The following is a 25,431-nucleotide window of genomic DNA, read 5'->3' on the forward strand; positions in this document are numbered from 1 at the left end:
AATCACTGATGAAAGAGCCCAGTAGCTCCAAACTTCCTGCCAGTCCCTGCAGAACTGAGCTTTTTTTAAATTGATGGTTGGTTGGGGTTTTTAAGCAGTCTCAAAATCTCAGTGCTAGGAGTTCATAGGCTGTATATGTTGCGAGAAAGGGATATTTAAAGCTCTAAGTATTTTTATTTTCCCTATATATTAATAACTAAAGTTTTACATTTGCCATTCTTAGTGTCATACCATGTGATTTCAGCATGTCCCAACATCCCAATTATAACAGATTTCCCAGAATTCCTTACCATTGAAGAAACTAATGCTATATCAAAGTTTAAAATGTTTTCAGATTAATCGAGAGGAGTATCAGTAGAAGAAAGTTAAAAGAAATACTGCATTAAAAATTCTTATGTTTCTAATTCCTCGTCAGTTCATTTATGTATACAGTTTATCTCAGTGATGTTACAATATATGTTGTCTTTGTAGTACTACTTCACTATAAATCAATGTTTAACAGTACTCAATGGCTGCTATTACTGATTTTCAACAAAAGAGAGATTCCAGTTCAGGAAGGAACTCAACATGAAATAAACACAATGGATCTTGAAAACTAAGGAATTTAAGCACACACACAATTGTTTTTGTGAATCTGGTATCTGAGAGAAAGAGTGATGGACTAAAAAAACAAAAAACAAAAAAACAAAACCAACCAAACAAACAAAAAAAACACAACAAAAAAACCCCACCACAAACTGTGAATCAGGTTATCTTGTAGTATGTTCTGTCAGCTGTGCCTAAATTGACTATCCGGAGTCTTATGGCAACTACTTGTGTTATGACTATTTAAAGCTTTTAACAAGATAAATTGAGGGAATTGTGCAATTTTGGGGCTGAGGATTCTGCATTTGCAAACAAGAAGTAATAAAATTCTCTCCATCCAGCTTTATTCCATTAAAAAAGATACTGAACAGCAAACGTATCAAAGGATGCTTACAGATAAAAATCGTATTTAATTTAAGACTTTAAGTATGCCCAAATAATAAAAGATGTTAAATAATCATCTCCAAATAGTGAGATGCTAAAGTACAGCTCTTAACTTAGTATTATAGTCAGTATTTCGCAACACAGATGCACCAAATCACGTTTCAAATGATAGCATTAGTAAGTGAATATGTTTGATACGCGGATGTCCAGATTTTTCTTATAACTTGCCAAAAAAAATCTCACATACGGCTACTTCTAAAGCTATTGCTCTAAGGTTTGTTTCTCCTCATTTCCTCAGACTTGTTAGTGTGGGTCTTGCCCCTTCTTGAAAGGATAGTATGGACTTGCAGGCAGAAAGATTGTTTGTAAAACAGTTATTACTTTAAATAGTGGTTTTCAATAATTTGGCAATGAAGAAGCAGTGTTTGTGGTGGTATTGGCTCTTTTGTATTTCTAATGGTCAGGCTATTTTAATTTCTATTAATGAATTCCCCTAGTTAATTTTGGATGTTCTGGTTTTAATTCTCTACCAGTTTGGATGTCACTATTTATTATTAAAACAATATATGATAAATTTATGGGCAATAGCATTCTGTAATTTAGCTCTGTCCTTGCAGAAATTAATGTGTGACTCCCAGTTTGTGAATGGTGGATTTTCCTCAGCTCCCAACAGCTTCGGTCATTCTTATGGGCATGTCATCCTCGGAAAGGAAGCTGTAACAACAATGACAGCTCTGTTAAGGCTGTTAATACAAGCCTTTCCATCATGTTGCTGGTGTTTATAGATTAATCAATAACTTGGAAGGGGAGATGTCTATGAGGTTAAGCAGCTTTCTCTTCTACAGTGAGTTTCTTCTTCAGCTTGAGTGTACTTGACATTTTGGAACAGTTACAGTGAAAGAAAGCACAAACAAGTAGAGATGTTGGACAGCTATAGCTGAAGAATTCTGTACTTCAGATGTTTTCTCCTTGAATATTCTTTCTGCAGACTTTGTATTTGTTGATGGATGCAATGGCATTCCTAATAGATAAAATCACTACAGGTTTCTTTCTACAACTGAATAAGATTAAATAACCATTTTGATTTTCAGAGTTCAGATAAAGTATTTAATCATTTGTTATCTCAGGCTTAATTTAAAAAAAAAAAATCTAGATCCACTAGTGCTCATATTTGTACTGGCACCATTACCAGTTGACTTGCATCACTGGAATTGAATTAAACTGCAAGGTTAACAAAGCCTTAAATCGATTTCTCTAATTTAATATTGCTTTGGAAAAATCTTTAAATCCTGTGGCACCTGACTTAAGAGTGATCCAGAATTCTGGTCATGTGTTTAACTTTTATCATATTGACTTCCAAGGAGTTAAATGTATGCTTAAAAGGAAATGCTACCTGATGTACTGTGCTGCAAAAGCTAGCTGACTAGTGTGATCACTTCTTTTTGGAATTCTTTCTTTAGTGTACTACGTGTGATACAGGTTATAAACATTTGAGGTAGGTGTAGCTTGGGCAGTGACTTATAGGAAGCATCTCCAGACTAGCAGTAGCCTGTAGCAGTATTATAAGCAATTTCAGTGATCTGTCAAGAAGCAAGCTAGAATGGAGTAATCACCTCTCTCTGATTTCATGACAAACAAGTCTGAACCTCCTGAAGGTGAGTGTGAAATTCACCACAAAATTCAGTGCTGCCCACTGAGGGATTTTCACACAGGATTGGGCTGTCAATTTAAGCTGTAAGTATGAATCACTGTTTTAGTTTTATACACAACGTAGAAACTAGTCATTTCTACCTACCACTGTCTGTAACTATTTACATCCGCAAAATGCCAATATATCCACAAGCATATGGGACTGTTACAAAACTCATGCATCACACACAAACCAAAAAAACTCTGGAAAACTTCTTTGGAAGTGGAATGGCAATGAACTCTACCCCAGATTTTTAGTCCAAAGTTGTATGTGGTGTTAGGAAGGGCTGTAAAAGCTGGAAATGTATTAGGGAAAAAATAAAGATTGTAGTAATGTGATACACTGCTAATGGTTTACTTTAGCCATGGCTGCATGTTAATGGTTTATTACAGATCTTTGATTTATATTTCTATAACTGTAAATAAGTACACTTACAGATGCTATAATTGTTAGTTAACTTTCTGCATGCTTTCAAGAAAGCCTTGAATACTTGAATAACAAAAATGTACCTTTGAAATGAGATCTCCTTCCTATGTGTTTCTGTAGTGCAGAAAACAATGTACCCCTAATCTGGTTTACGCTTTTACATTTTAACAAAGTGAAGAGAATGCTCACTTGGAACCCAGAGGACAAATGCATGTTTAAACAGAGTAAGAACTCACCAATCAGTGCATTTTAAATAAGACATGTTTACTTCTGGCCATTACCTTCACTTTCTGTGATGGGTTCTTGTCCTTCATATTATCTTTGTTTCTTATTCCTCTGTGATACAATCAGTGTCTCAAACTGAATCTCCTGTTGTTAACATGTCCATAAGTCTGAAAGTAATTTGATTAAAGTAGGTTCCACTAGTCAGGTGGCAGTACGTGAAACAGGAGGAGAGGAAAATAGGGCCTTTATCTCTGTGGTATTTTTTTTCCTTGCTTATTGTTTTAAATTACGGTGATGACAAACATTTTGGTTGAACATCCCCTCTTCTAATAAGTGAGCCTCACAGAATGAAGAGGCACCATGGCCTTCTATTTTCTCTTCTTTCCTGACTGCATCCCTTTTAGCTTCCCTTATCATTTTTCTATTTTTGCCCTCGACCCCCTGAGTCACTTCTCCCCTCTCAGCTGGAGCACGCTCCCCCTTTCTCCCTCCTTGCAGCTGTGTTGCAGGCTTCCTGTCGTCATAGTGACAGTAGGCAACTGATCGGAAAGGAAAAGAAATAGAGAACAGCCACCTTAGATCCCAGCAAAAAGCCAGCACTCTTATAATTGCTGCCTTGCTTCAGCGGACACCCAACACTTTGGAAATCTGACACTGCTTGACTACTTTCACCTTCTTATTTTGTAACAAAAACATAAAATCTAAGCTCTTGTACTTAAATCATCATGGAGCAGCAGAGTAAATTCAGTAGGGTGCTGGATTAAGGGGAAAGACGTGTTGGTAAATGTACAGCTTTGGTCTCTGGCTGCTCAAGTGCTTCATCATTCTGTACCTCAGTTCATCACCTGTAAATGCAGGAGATTCAGGTGGTTTGTAGATCTTGAAGTGGTTTCTGGTCACTGTTAATATACATGATATTTTTATTTTGGCTATCAGCTGTATAGTTGGTTGCGTGTAAAATTAAAACTGCCACTGCTCTATTGCCTGTGAACCTGTTAGTATTGAACCAAAGCAACGTATTGCGGTCTTATGTGTCAAGACCCAAATATCCACTGACAGACAATACGCTTGTGAATATTAAGCATGAGAATGTGACCCTGGCTCATTCTCTCACTGTTAGGGCTCATGTTACTCTTTCTCTCTAACAAGGCTTGTTTCAATGCAGTATTTTCAGTTCTAGCATTCAAAAAAAAACAACCGAACAAAACCAAACCAGGGAGCAGGGGAAGAGGATGCAGAATTTCTCATGTTATGTATCTGCAGAATTGAATGCAGAATTTCTAATGTTATGTATTACCCTGCTGTTTAAATACTCTGGACACTCTAAAAACAGAATAGAAAGCTTGTTTCCAACATGAAGAGGCTTACAATTAGTATGGCTGAGTGAACAAGGAAGGTGAAGAGAGCATGAAAAAGAATGTGTGAGTAGTAGTAACCATGTATTTTCTGCTTAAACAGTTTTATTTAACTGTTTTGTATGACATACAGAAGATGCTGCTGTGTCCTATTGAAAGTCAGAATCCGGCCTACACAATGATTTAATTTTATTGTTATTCTGTTATAGCAGCTGTTGTCATTAATGTCGGTTTGTAGACTTACAGCCACACATTGATACAGCTTCCAGTACACTGTCTCCGTTCATTCTCCACTTGGGAAATTTCTTGATCTCATATCCTTTGCCTTTGGTTACTGCCCTCTGCAAAATTTACAGGTAGCAGTCTTTTAAAGTACTGAACAACCCTCTGTACTACTGTAACCCATGCCAAGGAAGCTTTGAAAATCATCTTCCATCCATCTTCCTTTCCCAATACTTTTGCTAAATAATTTTGCTTGCTAGTTTCATGCTATTTTCCTTCCATTTTATCCCTGCAGGTGGAAATTGGTTCATAATTGGAGTATGCACTGTTAGTAATTTGAACTCTTATCAGAGCCTTCTGTGTAGTAGACTAATGGAGAGAAGGGAGTCCTTTACTGTGGAGTCGTGATTGCTCAGTACTACAGGATTTGCATTGCACATGCCATGCATCAGCCTCACTCACCCTCTCTCTTCCCAGCGATCTGTGGAGAGCTGAAAAAAAAAATGGAGTTATGTTGATATAGCAAAAGACAGAAATACCAGTGCACACAAATTTATTGCTGTAATCTAGCCAAAATGCTCTACAGGTGGTCGAAGTGCATTCCAAGGATCCCCAGTTGCTCTGAACAGCATGTTCTGGCTGACCAAAGCTACTGCAGTTTTTCTTACTGCTATTGAAGCTGTATATTCTTTTGCTGCATCTATGTACTGTTACTTTCATTTCCCAGCTGCTTTGACAGCATGCAACTGCATGAGTAGGCGTTGGGGCAAATACGCAGTCTTTTCTGCTAAAGAGCAAATCACTCAACAGCTGCACCTCTGGTTCACAGTACTAGATGATTTGTACTCAGCTGATGATACTCCACCTCACAAACTCCTCTGCATGACACCGGAGTGTTCTCGGACTCTGGGGTTATAACCAGCACAGCTGTACCAGTGTGATTGCTAGTTTACAGCAGCTGAGCACCTGACTCTGTATGGTTGTGGTGGGGAACGTGACCTTCACTGACCTGTGGGCCACTGCCAACATCTGACACTTTCCTTCTTGTCTTGATATTTTAACCAATGGTCTTGAACCTCTAGTCTTGGCCTAGCTGGTCTAATGACAGGTGAAGTCTTGTGTGAATTCATACCTGTTCTGCTTGCTTCTGTACTTTTTCACAAGAATGAAGTTACCTTACTTTCTCAGATCTATTTATTTCTGGGTGGGTTGATGATATTTGGCAAGGACTTCCTACACCCTACAAACTATCTCTCTGCATCCTGTTGCCGAGGGAGTAGGAGAGAACTCAGAACCAGTTTTACAGAACTATTTTTGCTTCGTTAGGCTGATGATACCAATTTTTCACCAATCTAATTTAATAAGCATCAGTTGAAAGGTTTCTTAAGTTGCTTTTTTACAAGGGATTATTTAAAAGCCAAGTTCATAAATGTTAGGAACATTGAGAGAAAGCAACATAAGCTAATTCACTGATAAGTCCAACTTTAGGTTGTGTAGAACAGGATGCAAAGTGCCATGTGACCTAAAGTCCTGATTGCTAGCAACAGATTCTGCCAATTCAAATTTGTTTAGTCCGTTAGTATCAGTGGGTGCTGTGGTGGTGTGATTTTTTTTGGAACCAGGACCAAGGTGTGAATGTAACTCTGAACTAGGGATCAGCATCCTTGCACAACTAGCCTCAAAAATAAATTTATTTTGATGCTTTGCTTTTTGCTGGCACAAGGCCAGATATAATATTAGATAAAAACTTTGTATGGTAGCTTGAATAATTGACTAACTAGATGCAAAAAACTTAAGTATAATGGAACTGTAATGGTTGCAACACCTTAAAGAGAACCTAATAATCATTTAGTAAAAAAAGACTCATCCTTAATACATAATGATCTTAATTACTTTCATGCTTCTGTCTGAAATCCAGCTTACGTTTGCAGTGCGTTCACAGACCATTCTGTTTACATTTTTAGTATGTGCTCAACTCCATTAGTACGTCAGCATTTCTTGAGTATTTATCAATGGAAACATCATTTCTCAGTCTGGATGAGTGAGTAGCTCTATCTAATTTTTGGTCATTAAGCCTCTAAAGGTGAGGAGTAAGACACTGTGGTCATTTTTGATCATTATCCCTTTAAAGATGAGGAGATGCTAATACCGTATTACACATGGTTTTTTTGGTTTGTTTGGGGTTTTTTGGTTTGTTTTGTGGTTTTTTTTAATAGAATACTTTGTTATCCTGATTGTAAAATAAAGTGTAAGATACAATTTCCAAAAGTGACAAAGGCATGCAGCTGTTTATTTGCTAGGAAAATGATTTACTGTAAAACTTTATGAAAAGTGACTACCATTAAATATAGCAGTTATATCTGTAGTTACTCAGCTAGCATTCTAGAGGATAACGTGAAAATGCCTCAAGTAGTTCTTAGTGCTCAACTGTAGCACCTATTCTTTTCCAACCTTTCTTCATTATACTAAAATGCCTCAGTTCTTTTATACTTAACTAACAAATTTAGGTTAGTTTTCCTTTAACCTTTAATCCATTCCTTGTCTGTTTTCAATCTTAGCTATTCCCTTACATCTTTATATCTTTGTCCATCACCTATACTGATGCTGACACAGTAAGCTCAAACATCTCTGGATGCTGTTTTAACAAACAATTGTATTTAAAAACAAGGTAGCTGAATTAAGTATGCACCTTTATTAAGAGTTATCCCCCAGAGAACTTGACTTTCCTGAGTGCTCGGATCAATGCACTTTGCATATCACAAGCTAAGTAAAATAGTGAAGATTCTGCTGTGGATGCTGAAACATATAAAGACATGAGCAAAAATAGACATATAGGAGTGTGGTGGAAATTGAGACAGTGTTGATAGATAAGCACAGAGAGGCAGCAACTGCTGCAGGCTCCAGGGCTGGTCTGCAGGTCTGTAACACTTCAGACCGTGATCTGCTGCAGTAGAACAGATTTGTACAAGGTCCTGATTTTATTTCACCTCTTCACTGAAGCATATGAGAATACTCTACTAACTGCTTGTGTAATTAGAAGAGTGAAGCATCTAGTGATATTATAACAAGTGGTGATAATAAAGTCTAGCTAAGATCGTATTTGCTGTTTGGAGGAACCTTTCTCTTTTTGTATGACCACAGAAAGTGGAGTGAATATTGTGGTAGCTTGTACATCTCTTTAAATACCTTAACTGAACCGTAGCATTTTTGCTAAAAAGAACGTAGTGTCCATCCTTCCCGTTCTTCTGCCACAGAAAACAAGTGATTGATTCTTTGTTCAGTACATCTTTGTTTGCTATATAGGTGAATGCTATAGAGGAGATATGTGCTTATTACAGCTCCCTAAGAAATGGAACTACATAGCCTCAGGATAAATGGGAAGACTTGAAGTAATAAAATAGTGATACAGCTCTTCTGCTTTTATCTCAGGATCCAGGTTTAATCTTGTCCTTTTTTGCCATCTTTTCTCCTGAGAGAAATGCCAGATTTTCTTGGCATCTCTTTTGTAGCACTTTCCAATAGAAGTCTCACATTTACCTCCATTACGAACTCATTGTCTGTTGGGCTTTTTGTCATTTTGAGCTTTCCCCTATACACACACACGTTTTCTGATGCCCCTTTTGAGTTTTCTGCTCTTCAGTGATTCTTTAACTACATTTGCCTATGATTGTTTTTAGGGCATACAGGTGCCTGATGAAGTAAGTACTCATAGTCAGTTCTGAAATGCTGCTCAACTGAACTTTGCTAGCATAATCTTGAATATACTATTGATGGCTGGACCCTTTAATGCTAAGTATTATACAGTTTTGGATGGAGATTTTTTTTTCTGAAAGGGAGGAAGAATTTATCAGGGAAGAATGAAAGATTATCAAATACAATATGCAGTGGTTCCTTACTTCATATATATTACATATGTGTGTATCTGTGTTTCTAATTTCAAACAGATTGTAAGATATTTTAGTGATTGCATGGAATTTAGATGTATGTTTAAGTAATCTCAGAAATAACTTTTCCCAAGAAAAAAAATTCTTTTATGGTATTTTCTGTTACATATATCAAGAAATTGTAATGGTATACAGTATCCACTAATAATCAGAAATGGTTGCATTTAGAAATAAACACCACACATTGAGTGCAAAACCATGTATATATGCATAGATAACTTCAGCAAAAGCTTTAGAGATGGTGTTTTAACTTTTGCGTGTGTGCAGAAAAATATCTAAGTAAAAACACCATGGTTGGATTACTTGACTGTGTTCTGTAGTGGTAATCTACAGTGCTTTTCCTTTTCACTCTTAACTCTGGCATTTTTGTTTAATTTAATACGTTCTTGGTTAAATATATAAAAGTGAAATGTCTCTAGCAGTTGCATTACAAGCTGTATAAGTTTTCAGTGTATATTATACTAAAATGCCTCAGTTAGTTCAAATGTATCTACAAGGTTTTTATACTTCCCTTTTCTATACCTTCTCGTTTAATGGCAGTAATTCCGTACACTTACACTTACTTCCAGTGAAATGCTTATTTTAAAAGCCAAGTAAATGGAAAGCCCTGAATTCTTTTGACCTGTTTGCAGTCTAGTGGGCAGTTTTGCAGTCTGGTGAACTTCTGCCAGCTTTTTGTGTCACCATACTTGTTAGTACAGTGGAAGTTCTCTCTACCTGCTATGGTATAAGGTAATGGCGGAAGTGAATCTTGGAAGTCCTGGTTAGTCCTTCAGAGGATGAGTAAGCAGTAAAATTTAAGTTGCAGTCTCCCTTGATGTTGCTCAGCCAGAGAAGTAGCCAACACGGCAGAGCCAGGCACCTGCTATCTCCATCCAGATGGCCCCCATTCCCAGTCCTGCTTTCACAGAGGTCAGTGCTCTGACCCTTATCTCCAGAGAACCTAAAGCCATTGCTGCGGTTTGTTGGTTGTGTCACTTGCTGCAAGATTTTTGTGAATTCTGTAGTATTCCAGAATGAAAGCAGTCTTGTGGACACAGGAACTAATTACCAAAGTCAAAATGAAACCTTAAGAAACTTGATTTTGCTAATGAGACGTGCAAGTAGCTTCTAACATTACTACACATTTCTTGGACTTTATTTTTGGTTTATATAAGTTTATTTTTTTGAGTTGCTGTCCTGCTTTCTCTTTGCTGTTCATCAGTGTATAAGAAAATGACCCACTTTCCTCATGGTTCATTCTGCATATCTTTCAATTATCCTTTGGAAAGAATTGCAATGGAGCTGAGCTATGCATAAACCCCTGTTCCTTTAGGACCTGTATGAAACATAGTATATTGGGTTTGGTTTTGTGTTTTGGTTGGTTGGCTTTTCTTAAAAGCACTTTTTCATAAAGTAAACAGCTATCCAGGAGTCTTTATACAAAAAAATAAAACCTTCCTTTTCCAGAAAGCAATTTTGATCTCCTGTATTCCTACTGAAAATATTCAGGTTGATATGTATGCAATAATTTTTCATGCACTTCATAAGGAGCATGTGATACAGCCATGTGAGTAATGGTATAGCGTAAAAGCACTTGGATAGTTTGCACAGATAGGAACAGCCACAGTCATGTAAGATATATAATATCTTTATAGAAGCACACAAATCTTTTACATTTCATAGCTACTTTACCAGCCTGAATTGTCTAATCAGCTATAAAAATTTGTGTGTTCTCAAGGTGAAAAAGAAAAGGCCAAATGAAGCTATAGTCTTTGACTCCAGCAAGACATTTGCATTTGCAATGAAATTTGGTTTTGACCAGACTTCCATTTGTTAATTAATTAAGTTAAGGAAACTGTTACTGCTTAAACAGATTGAAAAATTGTTCTCAGACCTATGTTCCTTGTATCTAAATCCAGCATCTTCACTTAATGTTATTGGCTTAATAATGTAGGGGACAATCTTGTAACTGGAGCTTACAACCACACTCCCTTTTGTTCTGTACAAAGTAAAACGAAGAAACAGTTTTTACATTTTCTTGTTTAAACACAATGTGATTGGTCTCTGAATATAAAAAGATAATATTTCTTTTAGTGTCAGAAAACTTTGTGGTATAGTAACTATCTTGGGAAAAGTCAAGTATGACTTGGGCTGACCACTAAGGAACAGCACATGCTCTCTGTTAATGCCTCTTGCCTCCCAGAGGGGGATGAGAGAGGGAAGAAGGGAGAGAGACTGATGCGTTGGAAAAGAGAACTGAAACAGTGTTAATGAAACAATCATAAAGAGAATAATAAAAATAAGGAAAAAATGAAATTATACAAATATATACAACACACACTCTTACCCCCTGACAATAGGTCACCACTGATGCTGCAGGGCTCGCACTGGGGCAGTCCCAGTTTGGACTCAGCAGCAGACAGGATGCAGGAGCTGAATTCAGGAACATACGGATTGGAGTTGAAGACAGAAAACGGACAGAATCTTCCTTGGATGCCGGCCATTGAAGGAGAGGGCTTGACCCTTGTGGTCCCTCAGCTTCATCCTGAATATGATGTACATGGAATGGAGTACTCTGTTGGTCACGTTTGGGTCACCTGTCCTGTCTGCTCCTCCCCCCCATACCACCTTTTTACTTACTTATGACCCTTTCACTTACGGCACTTCAACGTGGGGCGCAAGATTTAGCAGTGACCTTGGTTTCCACAGGAGCAAGTATAAGCAAGAGCCTCTCTGCACACCCTTCCTCGGTAATAACTATAAACAGCAAGCGTTATCACTGCTAGAAGCAGTCACTGTCTGGAAAAATAGGCCGTTAACTTCAGAAAGTGCAGTCACTTAGAAGACGCTTAGCTGAAAAGTAAAATTACTGAACAGAATTAGTGCTGTTTTGGCTCAAACTAGGACACTTGGCTGCCCTAAGTGTTGGTGGAAGCAATTTCTGCAGCTTAACCATAGGAAGCCTGAATACCTCTTTAACAAGTATAAGTCAGATGAGAGCGACCAGAAGCAAAGTCTTTGTGAGGGGAAAAAAAGTTACATCACTTAATTAGTTTCCAGCTTTTGAAAAGGTTCTGATTAAACCGTAGCAGAAATCCAGTGCAGAGGATATACTGTATCAAGTGATGTGTGATTTTGTAAACTTCTCACTGCTCTGAAAAAGCAGTGTGATTGACTTCAAGCTGAGTATCTTACTCGTGTTGCAATACAGGTTTGACAAAGTTCTGAGTATCTCGCTATTGGAATGACATGGAGATACTCCAGTTTCAGAAACATGTTTTTCACTCTAAACTGGAAAGAATACTGTCAAATTACACACTTAAAGGGAACCAACAATTTTGCATGCCATGTCAAATTACTTCTCAGCATATAGGTTAGAAAGTTAGATGCTTGTGGCAGGGTAGGTTCTGTCTGGGAGAACAGAAACAGAATTTATGCCTTCCCTGAAGCAATGGCGGCTTATGCCAACAAGAGGATTTACCTTCCTTCCAGTGGGCTTAGTAGTAGTATCCAGCAGCCAGTTCAGGAAAAAGTGAGAGATTCAGTTAGTAATGAACATCTAAGTACATGTATAGATACATCAAAGAAGCGAAAGAAAAAACATATCCATAGCATATTCTGTGTAGTCTGTGACTTATAGTTATTGATACCTTAAGTCCTATGAAGTGGAAAAAAAAAAAGTAAGCTTTCAATTTGTAGGGATTTTGGGCAGTGCACCAAGTAAAGAAAAAAAGCAATAGCGTCACCACTAATCTGGATTGGGGGTGCAGCGTGTGATTGGAAAAAACTGTGTTCTGCAAGTAGATGACAGGTTTTAAAATTTGTATGAAATATAATGTCAAGTGTAGACAGATGAACACATTTCCCTTTATCATAGCAGGGTTATTTCACAGATCATGTCATATAACTGAAGAACAGTAAGAAAGTCTCTCTTATTTTCGAGCAAAGATGCTGTACTTCAGTGAGATGCAGAGCAATTCCTATTTTTCAGCAAATTAAATGGAAACTAAAAAGAACTTGACACTTTAGTAAGCTGAACAGACAGGTCCTTGTGCTCACGTTGCCATTTTAAGTGCTGTGCTTTTGGAAAGCAGTACAAGAAATCCTGGAAATGATAAAGACTGAGCGATCCATGTTATCCCAATAACATTTTGCTGTGCCTAGAACTAGGTGATCTATTAGTATAAAGCAGATGATGTAGGAAGATAAGAGTATGCGTAGTACAGAATCTCTTGTTGAGAACATGTGACAAAATTATTTCAGTCACTTCCCAAACATTTATTTGTGTAGCAGATAGTATCTGTTAGGCTTTTTTTTTTTTTTTTTCCAGTTTATTGTGAAGAATCACATGTTTGTCATATATCACATTTCATTCTTTGAAAAACTGTAGCCACCCAGTAGAGAAGCCAGGATGGAGCCCGTAGGAGATAAGGAGACATTTGCTGAGAGAGAATAGCTTTCTAGAACATAAAGGACAAACAGGTTGTGGAGGAATGATGGTGGCCAAGGAGTTAAGCCCTGTGTATGGCAGAGACCAGATGTCTGCTGAGGACAGTAGGAACCCAGGCTTCAGAGGAACTTTCCCTAGAGACCCAAAGGGGACTGTGCAGACTTTTCTGCAGCTCTGGAAGTCGCTGATGTGCTGAACTGAGAGCATGCCTAAGCAAAGAGGATTGAATTACCACGATGCAGTAGGCAAGGTGGAGATACGGTTATGTATTGTGTTGTTTTGCTTTTCCTCATTTAGAGTTTTCTCCCCAAAAAGTCACTTGGTTTAGTGCCTGTTCCAAGAAAACCTACCTTTCCTATTTAAAAGACATTTTGGAGTGTTCACTGTGGAAAGAAGGGTTTGAGCAGTCTGACCTCACCACTCTGACCAGGCCAGAACCCCCACAGCAGCACAGCATGCAGTCGAGAGCAAACTACATCCCCGGGAAGACTGTGGCACCAGATTCCTATCTGTTACAAATTGGCAGATTACCAACATACGCAACTGTTCAGAGTCTTCCCTATGGAAGCATTTTTACAGCATACCTGTCTGCATATTTATATGTATGATTAGCTTAACATAGAGCACTTTGTCATTAAGGAATTACTTACATTAATGTTTTCAACTATTCTTTAAAACATGATTTATTTAGAATGTGATTAATAAAAGTAAGCTGAACCCAGACCCTAAAACATCCCTGTTTTTACAAAGCTGCTTAGAAACTATGTAATTAAATTTAATTCAAATAATTCAAATCAGAGTTAAGATCCAAAGATAAATAGATAAAGGAAATAGTTTAAAATAAAACACTTGGAAGATTTGCATTCTTTCAGACTTTCCTTTTACAAAGTGTTTTGAAATAGAATTTACTGAAAGAACCATGTAATAAATTATAGTTGTGTCAGCTCTTTCATATGTGGGGTTAAATGTGATTGGTTATTGGATGCTATGTAAAAAGGTAAGAAACGTTGTGAAATAACACAAAAATTGAATTGAGGTATCACATTAAAATATTTGGTAACTGAAATTGATAAGTTTGGGCTGGGTTTTGTGTCTGAGTATCTTCATTTTGCTATGTCAGTGTCTTTTAGATAGCTCTTTTGTACAAAAGATTGTACTTTCAGCTTAGATCTGCTTTTTGATACTGTTTTATCGCAGAGGAAAACTAGATACCAGTTTTCCATTACATTGCTTATCATTTAATAGCCTGTGGTCCTGTGTAGTCTAAATAACTTCTTACACTTTACACCACTTTAGCTGGTATATTTGGAAAGAACATTTTAAATGCTGAGCAGGATTTTTAGATTGCAGGTTTTCTTATCATTTTTATTGTTATTCTGAGCAAAGGGAGAGCTCTGGATTCTTTAAACCAAGCATTGGTTGAAAACCAGTTTGGGGGGAAAAAAAACCAACTTTAAAGAAAACTGTGAATGTGTATTTGTGTCCTGCAAAGTTGAAAGAAAGAACAAATTTTTTAAGTGTAAATGTGACATCAAATAGCTAAAATGTTTCTAGTTTTTTAATATAAATCTTACAAATCGTCCCCTCCAATTCACAGTGATGCATTCTGTTCAAATACAAAGACGTAATCTTATTAGCCAAAGACTTAAGATTTCTGTATTTAGTAGTAATTAGTCTTTGCAGCTGCTAAACTATAGAAACTCTATAGGCAGCTTTAGGATCCTTGAGCACTTCAGATTTAGTAGCCCTCAAACAGTTACCAATTGTCGTTGAATCTCTGTTCTTCTTTCATGTCTGTGAATATGCTTAGGTCCATGATTTGATTTTATTTTCCTCACTGATTCAACATCATAATTTTCAGTGGTTTTGGGAGGCACTACTGAGCCCATTTAGGAAGTGCTGTGTGATGCCTCTACGTAATGGTCACTGACTCAGATGGTTTGCGTGTCACCCCAAAAAAGCTAAAATTATTTAAGGCAGTGAGCTTGAAATGTAAAAAATAATAATGAGAAAGATCAATAAAAGGTCAAAATATTTACCTTCATTTAAAAATTAAGTCACTGATCAGTATAGAAAAAATGTCAGAAAAGCTGACATTTCCATTTAGGAAAACTTGGGGGCTTCATCAAGCATAGCTTTTTGCGTAAAGTGATGGGAGGCCCGAAACCTTGTCAAAATTAATCTATTCATTGGAATAGTTTCAAATATCTCCTGGATCCTTAGATCAATGCGTGTCTGGCCTGAGTGTACATATCAAAAAGCAAAGCAAACTTAGAGTCTGTTTCATCATGTATCCAGCTGGGACTGTGAATACTCATTGCTGTGTGCTGAAAGATCTCAGAAGAGAGAGTAGTAATGAGATCTTCAGTTCCTCCGTGTCCAGATGACATGACTGTTGCATCAGGATGTTGTGAAGAGTCTCGGTTTTTAGACACGGTCAGTAACCAAGGCAGTGATGGTGAGGGGAAATGTGAAACTTGGCTTTGTCCTTTGTCCTGGGTGGAGTCTGGTTCACAAGAGGCGCGTTGCAACAGGAACTGTTAGGTTCAACATCAGACTGGAAAAACAAACCAAACCAAACAAACAAAGAAAAACAACAACAACAACAAAACACTTCAAGAAGAGACACTACACAAAAATAAAGATACTTGCTAAAAAGAACCTAAAAAAGGTCAGCTAAGAGAAGGAAGTTGTACCAGGCGGTGTGGAAGCTACTTAAGGACACCATATGTGATATTCAAGGCCAGCGCCCACCACCTGTCATGAAAGGCTTGAGAAAAAGCGAAAGGAAGACAGCAGAGCTAGACAACAGAGTAAAGGAAGTTGTTAGAAAGAAGTAGGTGTTCTTTAAAAAGCTGAATACACACCCAAATGATGTTTTAAACAGATTTAAATGTAAAAGCAAGGTAGGACAGGCTAAGGAATATTTGAGCAAATGGTACAAAGACTTAAAACCGGTAATTGCTCTTAATTCTGATGCATCAGGAGCAGTGCACCTGCCAGTCTTTTGAGCCAAAGATCACAGTGTAGAAGGAATACTTAAAAAAGAGGCCTATTTTAGAGACGTTAAATAAATTATTTACATTTATGTTGTCTGTGGGAAAAACTATGGAGAATCTCATGCTGGAACACTCCTTGGGCTTTCTCAAAGGGTATGTGAAATTGAAGTGATCTAATGGTCAAGAACAAAATAAATAGTAAAATAAAATCGCCAGTACCAGATTTTATTCAGAAAGAATTCGAAGAAAAAAGTTGCCCACATTACTGACAGTGATGCATAACCACTTACTTTTCAAATTACCTTGTTATCAGAGACTTTGAGGCTGGATAGTGTGATGCCAGTTTTTTTAAAACAGTTCTTAAATCATCCAGGGAACAGCAATCATGTAATCCTGGTGTTTGCTTTAGGCAGTTCAGCGCAAATTATAATGCAAAATAGGATTTGTGATGCCCAAAAACCTGTGACCTGCGTGGGAGAGATCAATGTGAGGTTTGCAAAGAGGAAACGTACAGCTATCTTGGAATTCTTTGAAGAGGCAGGAAATACGTGTGTAAGGGTGCTGCAGCTGATGTGGTTTCCTTGAACTTAGACAGTTTTTGATAAAGCCTCTCACCAAAGGGAGAACTTAAGACATAGCTTGAAAGGCAAAGTCCCAGAACAGGTAAGTAGATGAAGAGAACGCAGCAGTTCCCAGAACAGGGAGGTCAGAACTGGAGGCTTGTGTTCAGTAGATGGTCAAGTAAAAAGAGTGAAAAGTGAAGGCGGAAGGTTTCCTCATGGCTACACAGATACTGACTGCTCTAAAGGCAAGAGCTGGGTGCAACATAATCTCAGATTGAGTGATTTGTCAAAAATAGCAGATGAAACACATTTTAGGTAATTGTCAAGTGATGTACTTAGGAAAAAATAACCAGTCAAAATTCACCTGCAAAATGGTGGGCTCAGAGCTGGCTGTTACCAAGCAGGACTAAGGTTTTACAGTAAGATAAATAACTTTCTGAAAACAACATTTCAGCACTCAGCAGCAGTCAAAAAGCAAATAAAATTATGGCAATTACTAAAGTAAAAAGTGCAAAAGAGGGAACATCGTTTTATCACTGTATCTAGAATGCAATGTATGGCTACTGTTTGATGGGGTTATGGTACTAGTTAGATGTTTATTGTGAGCAGGTATCGTTTCTTTTCTGACAGGAGTTTGACATAGCTTAAGAGAAATTCGTCTGTATAACGTCAGATAAACATTTAGGACTGAAGTCTGTTGCAGACCGTGGTATCTGCTTTTATTTATCATTGCCATTACTATTAATTGGATTTGTTTTAAATACAAGAGGTAGTACTCTGTTGTGATAGGCAGCATATATGCAATATTTTCCAGTTTTATATGAATTCTTCATTTGTGAGTATACAAACATAGTATGAATGAACAACAAAAGACAGTCCCTATCCTAAAGAGCTTCCAGTCTTTTGCAATTTTCTCCAACATAAAAGGTGTTGTAGATTACTAAAATCTTTGAAGTGGATTTTTTTCTGATTTCAAATGATAATTTGAAACCATTTCCAAAAAACAGAGTGTAAAAATGTTAACGTCATCTTGTGCTCCTGAGATCTTTTCAGTATTGCTTTTATTGTAATAAATCATTACATTTTATTGCATTTGTTAGCCACAGCTTTTCACTCTTGGCCAAATTGTAACTGCTGATATCTTAATTGGCACTAAAAATAACATGGGGTTTTTTCCCTTGCAAGATCCTAAACCAAAATTAAATTCCTCTGCAATGACTGCTTGGTACACTGGAAAATCCATCCAGTATATCAGGGAGAAGAACAGAGTTTAAACTGGATGAAAAAGCAGGAGAGGCACGTGTCCTGCTTCATCTGAGCAAAAGAACAAAATGAACATGAACAACATCCGGAAGAGCCTACTGTGGGACTTGGTCCTTGAGCAGGAGAGCCAGCTGCCATACTTGAGTCATGATGAGCACATTATAGATGAGATTTCTAAAGCTCAGAGGATATTCTTTGGCTATCTTCTCCTCGGGCTGCTTTATCTCTTTTATTTCTTTCCCTGAGTGTTTCCATCTGCCATTATCTGAAGGAACTGAAATAATACAGATAAACTTGAGGAAGCTCATCTTTTCAGGCATGGAGTTGCCAGCACTGTGTCCATGCTGATAGTTAGTCTGGATGGGAGGAACAGTCAGCTGTTGCTTTTAGCTTATGTTAAGCGTTGTATTTAATCTCTTTGTGTCTCCAGTTTCCCTGATGATGAATACTAAATAACTTGCTAATATAATAGAAGTTAATAAATAAAAGTTGGCTTATTTGGAGTCTTGATATAAATCGTTATTTTTATTACTTTCTATTTTTCCTTGAAGATATAAGCTGGATGTGCTGATTTGTCATTATCAAAATTGAATAAGCAGTATCTATAAAGCGAGTCCTGTATTTCATTTTAAGTCTGTTTTTTGACGTATTTATGCCGCTGTTCTGTTAAGGAGACATGCAGTTTGCATGGAGAAAACTTTTTAATACTTCAGACGAGATGAGATAGTCTGTTAGAAGATGACTTTTTCTTTTGGTGCTTTTCAGGCTTCCATGTCATTCTGTCAGTCAGGCTAGTGTGACTGTGCAGCTGCATGGTAAACTGCATCAGGAAGGTAGGCTAGACTAAAAATAATGCAGGGAAGAAAACTAAACACAAACAAACAAAACCACCAACAACAACAAAAAAAAAAAAAACAGAGAAAAAAGTTATCTTTAGCTCGGAACAGTTCCTGAGGAGGGGGTTCTTATTAAGGCTGAAAGAAATGCTTAGGAAATTATGACCATGGCTGGAAAATGTATATGGGCGTTCTGTCTGGAAACCACTTTGCTCAGTCTGAGAGGGCACCAAGTCCAGACTAAACAGGTTAAAGACAATTGCTTCTGGATAATTGGATTATGTGATAAAATAAGCCACTTGTGGAGCAGAAATGGGTCTTACGAGGGAGAGAGGTGACAGGCCGTTATGGAACAGAAGGAGAAGAATCATCAGTTTGTGTGGAATTAGGACAAGCTGTAGCTGCAGTTGTGGCTGTAGTTAGTGTGGTCCAAAAGCTGATATTCCTATCAATGTTCTTTAAGTATGTATTCAAGACCTTACTAAGACTGCTTGTGTAGCATGTATTCCCTGCATTTGTTACAATTATGCCGCTTTGACATTACAAACCTCTTCGGTCAGTGGGAAAAATTATTGGAACCAAATTCATATATATTGAAATTTTATCAGGCCTCCCTACTGGTTTGAAATTTAGAATTTCAGTCAGAAGCGGGGTTTTTTAATAAAACATTGGATTTTGTTAATTAACAAAAATCAGTCTGATGAGCTGAGTCATGTTAAGAAGCACCCTCCTCCATACTGTTAATTTTTGTGAAAGAGACTAATTCTTCTTGGTTGTTGCAAACATCTATTCCAAATTCATTGTCTACATTTCCTTTGTAGTGAAAGGAAGGGGAGAGAGAGAGGTGAAGACCTTCAGGCTGCATTTCCATCCCAAGCTGGTTTAGAATGAGGTAAATTGCTTTCTGAAGATGCTAGTGTCTCTTGGTTTGTCAGGGGGAGCGTAGGTCTGAGTATGCACTAAGTTTTTTCTTTTCAGGCAGCTAAAGTTGTGGGAGGTGAATCCCACAGAGCATTTCATTTGTTAAGAGCATTGTACAGGCTGTAATAAACATATGGTTTATATTTCTTGTACAACTCTTACTTATATTTTAGCATAGCTGTTATAATCAGGTAGCCTTGTTGGCTGTATAAACACCGGTTCTTGAACCCTGTTAAGCTCTTGGCTCCTGTGCATACCACACACATATGAATTCAATAAGCTAACTGTGCTGTTTGTAAAACAAGTATTTACTTTCTTCTATTTCCATGTGAAACTGCTCAGATTAATTAGACTTCACCTTGTTTGTGCGTGAGGAGGCAGAAATAGAGCCCATTTTATCACTCTTTCTTTCAGTCAAATCATATAAATCTTTTTTGGAGTTTCTTTCTCTGGTAGCTTCTGTGAGAGTCCTCTTCTTGTCTGCCAAAGCCTCACTGTGCTGGGATTATGCTAAGTAATATAACATTACAAGCTTGAAGAGTACGACAGATTTGTATAATAGCTTTGGAATATTTTTGCTGTTATTTTCCATCCTCTTCCTTATGTGTTCAAACAAGGTGTTTGCTGTTTTCATCACTGATACCCAGTGAGCACATGTTTTCATTGAACTTTCCATACTGATGCACAGGTCTGGCTTTTGTTTTGCTTTTCCTGAGCTGATAGCAGTTCACTCTAACCCTAGCAGTGAGTTGTTCAAATTAATCCCTTTTGTGTGCATTGCTTTGCATTTTTCAACATCTAATTTTATCTATTCCTGATGTTGAATCACTAGTAGCTCCCACACATAGAGCAGTAGATACTAAGGAGATATTAAAATATGGATCGAAGAATGACAAAAACTGCTAGAGGATTGCCAGTTTAAGAGAAATAGCTGAAGTCATGTGTCTTGTGATGTAAAGTATGTTTTCTCTGTTGGAGGAAACTTAGCACAGTTCTGATCTTTCAGATTTATCTTAACATGCACATGGTAAGACTACATTCCTTCTGCCTTTTGACAGCTTCACCCTGGTCTCTTCAGACCTTCTGCTGTCCTAAGCTACCAAGGATAAGCAAACTTTTGGATTTAACCCAAAACATCAATTGTCTTAAACCCTGTTCTGCCCTCTGCGCTGTTTTTTTCAGGTATCTTCAAACCAATTGAGGGTGCTTGGCTGCACAACATGTTCTGCTGAGATTTAGTGATTCTTGGGTGCTAAGCATGTTGGGCCTCATTGCTGAGAGCGCAGATTAGAGTAGCTTTATTAGCAAACAGTATGGCTCAGGTTAACAGGGGGCTGAGCAATTTTACAGAACAATGTATATATGTTTACAGTGAAATTCACCTATTATAACACAAATACTCGCATGAAAATCCAAATATGATCTCAAGATGAAACATCGATGTTTTGTTTATAGCATCTTTCACCATCCATATCTGCCTTCAGTTCTGATATTTTATTCCTGCAGGACGACACAGACGTTATTTTTCCCACATCCCATATGTCTAAATCATGTATAAAGATATTTAGCTCAAATACCATGCGTGCGAAACATTCCACACTGTGGGTATGAGGTGATGTTTGGTGTGTCTTTAACATGCTGTGGTGTTCAATTACAATACAGCAAATTTATTTTTATGCAGCCTTCTTCGTAGAAAGTATGGAAAATTGCTTTGCAGTGAGTCATCTGTCAGCTAAAGAACTAAAAGTCTTGTAGTGATATTTAAAGAGAGAAAGTGGCTCAGAGCTGACAGAGTTCAAGACAGAAAAAGAAACAGAAATGAAAGAGAGGGCCTCCAACCATGAAGAAAATAGAGGCAAAGACTGGTAGGGGGAGGAGTGATGAGAAAGCCAAACAAGCTGAGAATGTCAGAGGCAGTTCAGGAGACTGTGCAGATCATTTGGAAACAAGCATTTGGCTTCAGGTGTCTCCTGCATTACACCAGCATTAGCCAGGCAAAGATTCTTTGACCCTAAGGAAATGGCGTAAAACCAGAGAAATAAGAGCACTGGGCTCAGTACACTGCAAGGAATTTAGAAATGTGCAGCAAGAGGTTGAGGTAAGGATAAATGGCTTAACTTTCTAGAGCAAGACAGTAGAACAACACTGGCATTCTGCAGTCCATGATGTTTAAACATATGAGGATTTCGTTAAACCGTGAAAGAGGGAATTTCAGTTAATTAGACAGGAATTATTATAGGCATGAATATGGACTTCAGCAGCAGTGCAGTCAAAGGGAAGATGGATTCCGGCAGTCTTCCTTTAGTCCTTCCTTCCTGTAAGAGGGCTTACACTCAGAAGTGAGCGTGTGGGAGAGGCAGTCAGTTCAGGGTCAGAGAAGACTTTAAAACTCTGGCTTTGCGTACAGGGATAAGATCTGAGTAAAGATGCATGAAAGCTGTCTTGGAGAGCAAGAGGGACTTCTTTCCCTTGACATTTGAGCCCTTTGAAGAATTAGCTAGTAATGAATTTATACTGTAGCAAGGGAATGACAGAACCAAGACAGGCTGTTAAAGAGATCAGAGATTACTCGCCAAGGTCACTGATGCCTTGCACGCTTTCCCTATAAAGTTGATGTCCAAAGCTGAGCTAGCAGTAAGATATCCCAAAGGAGGAGGATATTTAAGGAGGAGAAAGTAGAAGAATCAGAAACAGATGCCTGGTATTTTTAAGGCACAGTATTATCGTGGAGGGATATCGCCAATACAAGCACGAATGTCTTTTACTGTGAATTGCATGCATTCTTCTTGCATTCTTGGTCAAGTCTACAAACTGGGAGTTCTTGTAGGGGTCTTGGGAGAGCTCTCTCAGCCTGTGTCCCCTGCCTATACTGGGTTTTGCCCTGACGATTCTTTTGACCTCACTCTCTGTATAGAACCATATTATCTGCTTTAAGAAAGTAAATGTGTTGTAAAGTGTGTAGCACGGAGAGTACAGTCTTTACTGAAAGCAGAAAGGAAAAGAACTTGTCTTCTTACTCAATGCGTTCAGAAAAATTGGCTTTGACATTGTAGTACTGAAAGGCATTCTAAGCATAAAAGTACGATTAGAGCCACTCAGACATCCCAGAATTTGAAGGGAGTAATATTTCATTGTCTGCATTTCCAAAATGCTTATTACAGATCTTCTTATTTACAACTATCATGTCTCTTTTGAATCTGCAGAGGAGGCATGTCAAGGACAAACCAAGAGAAAGCGCATTCGAAGGAAGAAACAAAAGAGCAGTTTGCAAAACTCTAATGATTTGCATGGAGAGCAAACAGAATCTGGAATGCCAGAGACTCTTGTTCAAGATAATTTACAGCTGCAGCAGATAGACAGTCCCAAAATAAGCAAAAACAAAAAGAGGAAAATGAAAAAGAAGCGACAGAAAGAAAAAATGAGAGCAGCTGGCTTGGTAACAAAAACTACCGGTGTGGATTTTACATATCAGCCTGGCAAAAACAACAGAGAAGAAGCAGCAGGCTTAAAAGACATAGATGAAAAGGCAGATAGCATTCTGGACTTCCTGCAGGCAACACAACAAATTTATTTTGCTGACAGTATGTACCACTCTTTCTCCTTTCTTTTCGTATTACCATGTAGGAGAAAATAGATCTGCACTTCTCTGTCTTTGAAAATATACATAATATTCCTTGCTCTTTTTTAAAACATTGCAATGCACTTGGGGTAAATGTAGTGGTTAAAATGGAGCAAGTTCTTCTTTCCTCTGCAAGCAAACATCCAGAAGGATTACTTGCTTTCAGAGAGCTTCAAATGAGGGCAATAATTGCTATCCTAAACTACTTTGGTGCTTACTGTCTCTGAACCAACCTATTTTTCAGGAGGTTCACCTTCCCAGGAGGAGATTTATTTGTAGTATATAAGGAAATCTAGACAGACAGCATCCAAGAGGAAAGGGGAAGATACTGTTGGCACTGGGAAATTGTATTGGCATAAAGCACTTGTGAACAAGATGAATGTGAACTGATGCTCCGTGCATATTCCATAGCACTTTAAAAAGGATTGCATGGATGTTATCCCTAATGGCCTATTGAATGTTCATCCGGCCACTAAAATCAGAGAAATTCCTACTGTATGTTTCTTCCTTTGCCTTCCTGAAAAGCTGCTTGTATGGTGCTTATGTCATAAATGCCTTTCAGAGATAATGAAGTTTTAGAGGTAAGTACTATAGTATTTATTTGTATATGCACCAGATTATGTTGGTAGCATCTACAGTTAAATATGTTTTCTTAAGGGCAAGCTGTTGTGTTCTGTAGTTGCTCAGCTGAGAACATAGGTTTAAAATGATAACTGTCTTGTAAAACTGGAAAAAAGCAGTGAAAAATTTTTCAAAGTGTATGGCCTTGACTGTCTATGGGGCTGAATGAAGAATATTAAACAGCTTACCTGCCTGTATGAGTCCATCTTAAGTCAGAACTGTCAGCTCCTAGTCCCATAAAATTTATCTTTATATTACAGAATTAGTTTTAAAACCCTGCTAAGATGACATCAGGGATTTTCTGTTATTTTTTTTCCTCAAGATTTATGCATAGAATCTTCTTTGCTTACTTTGTTAAAATTTTTCTGCTGTGTCAGGTCTTCATACTAAGGCTGGCATTGGAAATCCATCCTACTTTCTGACTGATGTATCTCCATCACCAAAAATAAGAATTTTACTACTTCAATGTATGGCTCAGTAAATGTAAGCAAAACTAGATGCATTTGCTGTAGTGGAACTCCAGAATAACAGAGCAAGGTTGCAAACTCAGTTAACAGTTCTGCTGTTAATACACAACCCAAAACAGAAGCCTGGTCAATTGTCCACCGCTGTGTTGCATGTAGAATTTTAAGAAAAAGCATTGAGCTTCCATCTTTCCTGGAAGTCAAGTTCTGTTTTAGCAGTGGTTGACAGACCGGCTGGCCCTGCTGTCAAACCTACAGATCGGAGGTTTGAGCCAGTGAGGACCTTGGAATCCACAGAGAGAAATTCTCAGGTAAAAGACAGTTCATCTGTGGATAAGATGTCCAATCCATAAATCAGAGTGTGACTAACTTTCTTGTTAGGCAAATCCTAGTTTATATATAGATCTAACGTTATGCTGTTCACCTTTTCTAGTTGAGTGACTTTAATACTTCTAAATTTTTTTAGATAAAATTGGAAGCCATTGCTTTTAACAGCGTTTTCGAGTGGTCACATTGGATTATACTTGTTCTTATGTCCAAAAGCTGAATCGGGAAAATTCTGTTCTTCTCAGTTGGCTTGCTGGCAAAAAACAGAACTAAAGGGAGTCTGGTTAAAGGGACAGACTATACATTGTTTCTAGAATGGAAGAATGAATTTATGCTTTAGTACTGTAGAAACAATGTATGTGCTTCTCTGCTGTCTTGCATGCTATAGTATCTGCTTTTTCAATAAAAAGTACAATAACAAGATAATTAGATGACTCCAGAAGTGCTTTGCAGTAGTTCCACAGAGTTGTTAGCTGTCTCCACGTGTGTTTGCATTTTTATAGTACATAGTGTATAGAGAGCAAAACCATAGTGCTTTGGCCTCAGTAGTTTTTC

The 25,431-nt window shown here is 37.7% G+C and overlaps 1 protein-coding gene across 1 annotated transcript in view; it reads left to right on the plus strand.

Annotated features, from left to right (window-relative positions):
* The window catches only part of ERICH1 (glutamate rich 1), a 75,034-nt gene that overhangs the window by 44,178 nt on the left and 5,425 nt on the right, over positions 1–25,431 (plus strand). Inside the window, exon 4 of the mRNA XM_086460471.1 lies at positions 23,049–23,426. Within this exon, the coding sequence (XP_086316597.1) occupies positions 23,049–23,426 (378 nt within the window). The remainder of the gene's footprint in view (positions 1–23,048; positions 23,427–25,431) is intronic.

Source organism: Leptosomus discolor, chromosome 2 (genome assembly GCF_034619465.1).
Source record: "Leptosomus discolor isolate bLepDis1 chromosome 2, bLepDis1.hap2, whole genome shotgun sequence".
Classification (NCBI taxonomy): Eukaryota; Metazoa; Chordata; class Aves; order Leptosomiformes; family Leptosomidae; genus Leptosomus; species Leptosomus discolor.